The sequence below is a fragment of the Melanostigma gelatinosum genome (genome assembly GCF_949748355.1).
Source record: "Melanostigma gelatinosum genome assembly, chromosome: 10".
Classification (NCBI taxonomy): domain Eukaryota; kingdom Metazoa; phylum Chordata; class Actinopteri; order Perciformes; family Zoarcidae; genus Melanostigma; species Melanostigma gelatinosum.
The window spans coordinates 21,321,989-21,332,001 of NC_136643.1; the positions used below are offsets into that span (position 1 = coordinate 21,321,989).

A 10,013-nucleotide genomic window follows, 5' to 3' on the forward strand; every position below is an offset into this window, starting at 1 on the left:
ACAAGCACTTGAAGTACAGAAAACGGGACCCGTATGCCAACAACAGCACCATTCAGTGCCCACTCCACAAGTTTTCCTTCACCGTGCTGACATCACCTCCCTCTCAGACCCAACCTCCCCTTCATCCCGTCCTCAGGGTTCACTTTGTTTACTCTTTCCAAACCAGCTTTGACTGGACTCTACATGTGGTTTCTCCAATCACTGGGTGAAGACGGCATGTAGCCGGGTGAGTACGAGCCACCTTCCGTCCTGAGGATCACCTATTGCTGAGGTGGACACTTTCAGAACAGGAATGCGGACAGAGAATCGAGCTGCAAAAGGAGGCCCCGCAGCTGGCGGGCTCATTTTGTGTTCATACTTTCCAGAAAAAGACGTGAAACAGCTATGAAGACAGAAATCAGTTCAACCTTTGAAGGTCAACCGTCTTATAAAGACGATATCCTGATCCTCATATAACACCAACTCAGTGGAGGCTGAATGTCACAGAAAGAACCGTATGCATTTTTTGGTTAAGTGTTGCCAAAGACAAGTGATTTACATAATCTCCATTTGGTTGCAATCTATCATGTCCAACTGCAATTTAGTGACCAATTTCCTGCTTCCAAGCTATCTATTAAATGAGCAAGGACACAATGGTGACATTAAGTAGAGTGAACATTTATTTAACTCAGCAGCACTAAGGAAGCAGAGTTATAGATAGTCACTGTGCAGATGTCAGAGATTATTAATGCTCAAATCCTCAAATCGTGGCATGGTGCCCCTCGCTAACACAAACACTCTGGCTTTGAATACACAGTGATTCAGTGGAATTAGGACAGTTTTTAACTCTGATTAAACAGTAAGAACTGAATAGGGGTGTCACGATTTTGACAAAAGAATCGATGGAATTGTGCTCTCGATTTTGAAGTCAAAAGCAGGGTCGGTGATTCTCACAGTATTTTTTTTTTTTTGCTCTAACCCCGACTACTTGTTCGCGTCTGAGGGGAACAAAAACACTTCCTTTTAAGACAACAGCTTACCGGTAGCCTGCAGCTGCACTTTTCGAGACACAATGGCCGCTGCCGGACCCGGAGATGACGGAGAAACAGTCAGTCATAGGTGAGGCAACATTTGCCTTCCCCCAGGAGGTATGTAGACAACTTGACCAAATAAACTACAGTTTGTGGGCTGCAGAGGATTGAGGGACTGCACTTAAAATTGATCGTGCGTCTACATAGCTTTGAGCGGTAAAGCATGTGGGCGCCGACAGGGACATCATGTTGCATTCAGGTGTACCTCGCAAACCCGGAGAAACTCAAGTTGCAGATGTGAAGTACCCTCCTGTCATCAAGTGGATCATAAAAAAAAATATCACGCCTATACCATGTAGCTTTCCGTTTGGAAAAAAGGATTTCAATATATATGTGACAGCTGTCAAGGCATGAAACCAAGGATCTGTTGATCGAATCAAGACTCCATCTTCTAGCTATGGCATAGTCGTCTGTGCTACAATCGTGACACCTCTAGGACTGGATATGTGACACTGTCATGATGCATGAAAAAGAGGCATTTGTAAAAAAAAAAAAACATTCTGTGCTTAAGAAATATCTATCAATACTACAGCATTACTGTGTAAACTGTTGTACACACCACAGAGAAGAAGGAAATAAAAGCTACAGCCAAAGGTTCGTCCTGAGGCTTTTTTCCTCAATTGCCAGGCTTTTTTTCAAGTAACTGGCTGACTTTAAGCGGTACAGTGATGCACTTCCATAAGGTTAGAGGACTCACAAGAGACAGATTTTTTTTAAAGAATGGTCAAAATCGAAGCAGCACAGACTGAAGTATCCTGTTCTACACAGAGTGTGAACTATACAATGACAATATGGGGATCAACTTCTTTTTTGTACAGGAAACCCAGAAATTTCTTCGGTGAACTGAAGTCTTGCAATCCTAACAGTATCTCGCGTGCCGCTTTGATGAAGTCCATGTCTTATATGTTGCCAAAATGTACTCTCTTACGTAAAAATATTAATTTAAAAATACTATCCGAAGCAAGTGGTGACTATTTTTGAAAATGTGAAAGAAGCTAAAATAAGGGGTCTAAAATTCTGAAAAACGTGGAGACTTTGTTAGCATAATGCATATCGACACCTCTCCATCTTCTAGATTTTCTGCTGGCCTTTGCACACATACAGGCACACACACACTTGAGTGATACTATCTCACTATCTCACTTAATTAGCTTCCAAAGGCGGCCTTCCTTACATGTATAAGTGAAGGGACCAATCTGTGTCTGCCACTATACTATCATCTTTTAAATGGGGTATACATTTCAAACAGCCTTGAGCTGTTTGTGCTATGTGATGCTTATCTGGCGCTTAGGTCACTTAGATCAAGGTTATTTAGTTTTATATATATATATATATATATATATATATATATATATTATACAATAAACAGGACGCAGCCTGGTGTGTCTTGCCTTCTCAAGCCTGCCTTTGAATTGCATCAGCAGTGCGCTGCCATGCCGGCCGGGCCAGGTCAGCCTGCTGAATGTTAGATGGACACAAGTGATCAGGAGTGGGACACAATGGAGGAATTTTGAAGAGATATTGCCAGAAAATGCCTCAAATTCACACAGAGAAAACCACGGGCTCACTACTTGGCATTCAATGTAACACTGCTACCACAAAGCAAATTAATTTTGGACTAATTAGGCTAACAACCAGCTTTGGTGTTGGAAGAAATAAGAAATGCTGTTATCATTAGTGTCCATTTAGACACAGCTACGAGAGCTTTCATTTATTCTCGATGCAAATACAGAGCAGAGAGCAGGACGGCATCGGCTAGCAGACAAATATGCAGGTCCCGACCACACTCAGATCTGCGTCTGTCTGTCTGAATATATCTCAGCTTAGCTGTTCTCAGTCCGAATATGAACATACCAGCCCGAGGAGACAATCCAATTCACACGTAATTCAAGCTACATTAATAAAGCTCAGTGCTGCAGTGCTGACAAACACAGACTTCAACAATCTTTAAAAAAATGCAGGTGGGTGTTTCCCCCCCCCCCCCCCCCTCAGAACAGAGGCATCGTCAGGGACTTCAGGAGACAAATTCAGCTTTTCATTTCATGCACAGAGAGAGGTAAACAGGGTTTTTCTTGCCTACTGCGATTGCCAGGCAGACTCCGAGACCTTGTTTTTCCACGCTGTGTTGGGGGGACATTTGGTGACATTTGCGACGGTCTGTGACAAACAGCCAAGCAGGTCATTGCTATGCTGGAGAACGAAGAAGTGAGGGGGCATTGTCCTTGAGGCCAGCAATCAATGGCTAAACTATGTTTCTTTAGTTGTTTTTTTCTTATTGCTTCATGTAACTGCTATTGTTCCGACACTATACGGTAGGTACAGTAAGACCAGTGCCCATAATTCAGCATGTCTAAACTCAAATGGCAACCCGGTAAAAATGAAAAGCCAATGCAAAATAAGTAAAAGTATAAGCATAATGACAACTAGACTATTTAAGCAAAACAAAATCACATTTCCATCATAATTAAGTACGTTCATTTTTCCTATTTTGTGGATCCATATGAAAACTTCCTGATACGTTCAACCAGTAAGCTTCTGTGAATATGGAAGATGTAGACTACACAAACCGAAAATGTGCTTGAACCCTGTTGTGCAAATGAAATAGCCTAACCGGTGAAGTGAGTGGGTCCTTGCATCCCACTTGACACCAAGAGGAAGACTGCTCATTATGGTGACCCTGTGAGACTAAGCCCTCAGCATGTTTCTGTCATTTTGAATGACAGCAATTCTGTCACAATTATATCGTGACAGATATCACGAGCTACGGCTCGGGGAGAGACAAAACACACTTTGGCACAGGGATATTTTCACCTGCTGCACCGGAGGATGTACCGCTGGCACGCGCCCGCAGTCCGAATCTATTCAACCTCAAGAAGGTTCCTGAAAACGCAAAAATGCGAAAGCTCTGCTGAATGTGCAGAGCAAGTTCAATCCGTTGCAATAACAGGTGATGTCGTTTTTTTGTGGTTTATCAGCTGACGCGCATTACAATGCAACATTTTAACATCCTGGATGACAATAGGAAATGCAGACTTCCAGTGAACCAGCAAACACTCGGCAAGAAAAAAAAAAGAACTAGCAATTTCAGATGATCAACTCTTTATCATTCATGAATTGTGGCTTTGAAACACAATTTTAAATCCAGCAGCTGCACAACATTTGGCGCACGTAACAAAACCAGACGGCCCGTAGAGCCAAGTTTCATCGGACTGCGCATCCCCGACGGCCCGGTTCTTTCTTACCTCTCTCCTCGCCCGACACTGCCGAGGGCTCGGCGCACGGAAATAATCCCGAGAACAGGGCTAGAAAGACGAGTAGAAAAAACTCGGACATGTTTTCGGAGAGCGGGCGATATAAAGAGCCACGGTGATGCTCCCGGTCCTGCTCCTACTCCCGGTCCGGGTCCAGTCTCCCCCTCCACCGCCACCCGGGTTGTCGAGTGCCGTTACTCGGTGATGTCCAGCGGAACCGGTGCGCAGAACAGTGCAGCGCTCCCTCCGCTCCGCGACACATGCACACTGCCGCTCTAAACACCGAACAGACGCACCGGAGACGGGCAGGGAAATTGGAGTCAGAGGCTTCGGGACAGAGGGAAGGCGGGGTGGGAGTGTGGGAGTGTGGGAGGATAAGGAATGAGTACGTTTCCTTTCTTTTCTCAATGATTAAATGCCGTCAAGGTGGCGCAGCTCGTCTGAAATTCATCATATCCTATTGGTTAGCTGTGCAGTCAGTGCAGTGGGTGTCAGTCTGAGGTGGTTCGGAGGAGGGGGGTCCTTATGAAAGAAGAAAAAGTCAGAGAATGAAGGATGAGACAGGAGTAGTCTCGGCTCTCATCATTGAGTTCAGTAGTCTGTATACTACGGATTTAGCTTGTACCCTATATATATATATTTTATGAAATAGAAAAGTGCTCAAATATCGATGCTGAGCTGTGGGACCACACAGAGAACACTGCAATCTGGTATCATTTAGCATTGATCTGAAAAAAAGCAGGAACACCTCACTACATGACAATAATTTCAGGCCATGTGAGATGCTGTGGTCAACAGTGCTTTGGCCTGTAATGCACCAGCAGTTCATGGAGGGCCAATTACTGCTTTGTAGTCCTTGCGTTGCCATGAAAACTCAAGAAAAAAAGGCATTTTGTGTCGCTGCTGTACCTTTTGTAAGGGTGGTTATTTTTGACAGGGGGGGGAAACAGAAGCTCAGCAAGAAAAAAATGACTTGTGGCCTACTGAGATAAACGTCTCTTTGGTCGTTGCAGTCAAATTCAGCAACAGAGACATGTTGAGCTATAGCTGACAGGTTAATTAATGATGAAAATGGTGAAGGATGTTGGATAAAAATTAATGGAACGACATCATTTGAATTTGTACAGTGTAATTTGAATAATTGCACTTTGCCGGCAGGAGAGTGGGCAGCATTTCCGGAGACAGACCTTCAGTTAGTGGTGACCAGTAGCAACTCCAAACCCCAGCGCTGTTGTCTGGTCCCAGACCACCTCGACTCCTCGTCGGATCAGCAAACGTTCTGCTGCTGTTGCTACACAGGTTAGACCCAATGGACCCCCAACACTGGCTGGATCCGGAGGCGCCAACTGAAGTATAGTAGTTAGGTATGCAATAGTTGGATGTTCCAAGCGAATAGAAACAGGAATAGTAACAAATCATTGACATTTACTTGAATCTAATAGTCAACTTACTCAGCTATAAGCTATTTCATAAGAGCTTTTTGACCTTTTTGGTGGTGTTGTGGTTCCTATAGTGTTTATTATACCAGATTAAGCATTCATGTCTTCCAACTGCAATGAGCCATTTCTAACAGGTCTTAAGTTTCCATTTGAGTTTCCACATGAATGCTTGGAAACAGAAGTTGACCAAACAATCTCTCCTCAAGGTCCGTCGAGCTGTTCTGAAGGTCTCGATCATTGCGAGGGACCACGCTGGCGGGCATGAGGAGACGCGGGGGAATCTGCTTTTTCAACTGTTTTATTCAGCAGAAGACCTTCAGAACACATGCAGTGTGCTATTGGTTACAAAGGGTTGTTTTCGTATCTTATCAGAAATTATGTCTGCAGAAATACGACCTGTGTGGTTTTCAACACCAGTGTTTGCAACAATGAATTGTAGAAACGACGAGAAGAAGAACATCGTGCTCTCTCCTGAACTGCTCGAGTGTAGCAGAAGTGAAAGGTGAGGAAATGCGCAGCCTATGAAGACTGCCCATACAGCAGGCTGCCCACGGTTGGGCCACGCGGCAAACTAATGCAGCTAACGTTCCTCTGCAAGCACTCTGAACCTTTAGGCGGTTATCTTCATCAACTTTCGACATTTCCTGTCGCGCTTGTAGCGATGAGAATAGACTCTTTGCGAGTAATAGAGTCACTCAGTATCCTGTTGATAACTATCTTGACCTAATGGCATGTAAAAACTAAGCGCTACATTACTGTAGAAAAAAAACAACCGATTCATATTTTCTCGTTCCTCCTAAATGCATACGATACTCCGACACATTAATTACCCGCTGATGAACCACGCTATTGGTGCTACTCAAACATAAGCAGCCATGTCCTGTCACGCCGTCATGAATTCATTAAGCGAAACATTGTTTACGGTGACAAAGAAACGTATCTCGGATGAGATGGCTACGCGCCTAACTTTCATGCGGAACGATCTGTCGTGTTTTATTATTGAGTTGTCACAAAGAATGAGGTAGTCCACGTCTTCAAGGGCACATCACATTGAGTCTCTGCTATTTCTTGCTGCCAGGATTGTGCTGCTTTCTGCTTTTGAAAAAGAAAAAATGAATAATTTCGTGATGATTTCTGATTTCTTTCTTTCGTGAATGCTGAGAGCAGACTGAATGTTACCTTTGCAATCACAGTGGCTACACTTTGATTGTACCGCGTCAAATTTTTTCAGGCCATCATGAAGTGCTCTACTTGTGTTCTGAATGAGTCACTAGAGCCGCGTTACATATGGAAGTGGTGCGCTTAATTGCCTCTTCTTTTCACCTTCATTTGAACAAAAGTCATCAACCAATACACAATCACATCAGCTCACATTTAACTCCCTTTTTGGTCAATTTCAGTGTTGCCAATGCACAAAGGGGGCATGCACCTGTCAATAAGGGCAATGCTCAATGCGGTCCAGTGGGTTTGGCTTCAGTGCAGATGTGTCAGAGGGAATTAAGAGCTAGCGGCAGTCGTACCACTGAATGGCATCGAGGGCAGGCTAATAGCCACCCATGCGTTGCGTGTCACTCACTTGCAGTACAGGTCCTGACATACAGGACTGGATGGGGCCTGTCCACCTGTCATGAGTACACACTCGCATGCAATGAACACCCCTCGTGACCCCGGGGTCATACATCTGTGTGGAGTGGCGCTCTGTGGGTCAGATTCTAGCACCGTGGCCTTGGAGGTCCGCCCACTGACTAACATGAGTGATCACCATACCAGCAATCAGCATTCGGCAGCGCTTAGCTACTCCTGCTTCCGATGATGACGGCGTCCTCCAATTTGAAAAAAAAAGAATAAATTCGCAGCAGCTATTGAACCTGTTTGACCCTGTCATAGTTGCAGGTTCATTATCAGCCTGATAGCTTTGCCGCTGTGGTCTTTTGCCTCCGCTTATACCGCAAGACTCATCATTCTACCTAAAGATTCCCCTCGGAAATCAAAACCAATGTCATAACGTGAGGAATGAGCAAGGATCGGCCGGCAAATCTCGTCCGACATGTGTTTTGTTTCTTTTGACAGTAATGAGTAGGAAATGCACTGACTGGAGGTTGGTTCCGTCTTGTTGCGGAGGGCGAGCGCTGCTCCGCCAGGGCTGTGGAGAGATGTGGATCCACCAGTGTCCCTCAGGGTCTCTGAGCTTGTTAATCAAGCAGTGGGATGACAGGCCATTTGCTGCATGAATCACTGCACTCTCGTCATGCTGAAAATGACTTGCATTGTCTTATTTTTAATTTTTAAAGGCTGCTCCCTATCAGGATAATGTGAGGGTAGAGCTGCCATGTGTGTGATTCAGCCGGTTGTACTGCCATCAACCTGATTCATGAGTCTTCACTCACACATCGGTTGGCCATAACTAGAACAATGACGTGTTTTTGTACCAAATATGGCCATTTTGGGGGTTTTTCTTACTCGTTTGTATCCCACAGAAGTCATCAGCGGGAGTGTTGGTGTAAACAAACATATGTTGTGCAAGAGTTGATAATGCTGGTTCCTCGATGCAATTGCATGCACATTTCAGGGGAAATGAACACTGTGCATTTAATTCACACGCATACAGAGTAGCTACGATGCCATCTCCTGCGCTTGTACTAAGCTGTTTGACGAGCAATTTCAACAAAGCAATTTCAAGTTAATTGCCTTTGTGTGAAAACTAAAAAGAAAAAAGCTTCCGCAATCTCTATTTATTCATGAGTGAAGGAGAAACCCTGGTCCTGTAAGTGAGGAACAGCATGGCACCAAGAATGTTTTGAAATGACCATATCTCTTTTCTTCTGTCATTACTTGCTTTTTAAATTTATTTTTGAAATTATACCAACACACTTCACCAACCTCAAGGGAAAACAAACAAGCAGACACATGCTTACAAACGTTCTTCTCTGTGGCGGCAGTGCACTGACTTACTACTGCCATCTAGGGATACATAAGGATTCTGGTTCAGTGCTGCTCCTTGTGTACATCATATTCACGTTGGGGGCACGAAATTCTCGACACTACATTGAACCGATACAATTACCGCCCAAAAAGGACAAATAAAATGTAAACATAGTGCGATCTAACGTTCCAAAATATAACCTTCCCGGAGTAAACAAAGATCCAGCCTTCATTATTCAGCAAAAAAAGCCCAAACGCTATCAGTCCATTGTGTGTGACAGTAAAAGTCTCCTTTGCAATATTTTACGCAGATTCCCAGTGGGCAGCAGGGTTGGAGGAGCCACAACACAGACAGGAGCAGCTCGCCATCTCTCTCCTCCCACAGCTGGAACCCACTCCGACTGAATAATGAACTCAATCTCAGCTCTGCCCCCTGGGGGGGGGGGGGGGGGCCTTGGAGCCGCCCTCAGCTTAGTGCCCGCGGTTTAGTGCGCGAGCCCCCACACACAATCCAGCTCACTGTCACTCTTTCCTGCCACAAGTATAGCTCTGAGAGAAATGCTCCACTGATTGGCAGAAGAGGAGAAAGAAAAGGAAAAACAAAAAAAAACCACAGAGACAGGAGCAGAGCCGGGAGACGTTGAAAGATCGTGATGGTTTCAACATGAAGGAGGGTGATGTGGAGGCAGCAGGGGAGAGAAGGGGGAGAACGGAGTGAGTGTTTGTGTGAGCTGGAGGGGTTCAATTGCAGTTTCCCATCAGTTTGACCCTTTTACTTCCATGGATCCACGGGAAGTGTTTCTGCTAAGGAAGGGGAAGAAGGATCGGTGAACAACGGGCGGCAGTTGGGCATTTTTAGGGGTGAGATGAAAGAGACAGCCGCTGGATACCAAGCTGATGAATGGCCACGCTTCCCATCCATGACTGAGATTTAAGTGGTGTGGGTAGGTAGAGCTGAAGGGGGTAAGCAGCAGCAGCAGTGGTGAGTCAGCTGACCTTTCAGAAAGGCCTTCACCTCAGCAGCGTCCACATGGAGCCCATTAACCGTAGAAATATGACAGCTTACGATTAAATCCACCGTTATAACCAAGACACTCATGGAATTTGTGGGATGCATGGAGAACCTCAAAAAACAGCAACCATGACATTCGAAAAAAAACAGTGTCAGAGTTTGAGTCTTTTTGCAGAGCATTAATGTACGCTATCTGTTTCTGAGGCTTTGATAGTTCAGTTAAGAGTCTTGTGCTTTTTTTCCCTTGGTGGCCAGCAATCCTTAGTCTCTAACTCATAGTGACAGATCCACTTCATGGTGCTTCTTTTCACAAGCAGTG

The 10,013-nt window shown here is 44.9% G+C and overlaps 1 protein-coding gene across 1 annotated transcript in view; it reads right to left on the minus strand.

The window, feature by feature from the left end:
• The window catches only part of lrp1bb (low density lipoprotein receptor-related protein 1Bb), a gene marked incomplete at its 5' end in the record, with an annotated part of 216,928 nt that extends 212,525 nt beyond the window's left edge, over positions 1 to 4,403 (minus strand). The window contains one exon of the mRNA XM_079277460.1: positions 4,313 to 4,403. Coding sequence (XP_079133586.1) covers positions 4,313 to 4,403 — 91 coding nt within the window. The remainder of the gene's footprint in view (positions 1 to 4,312) is intronic.
• Positions 4,404 to 10,013: the final 5,610 nt, after the last annotated feature.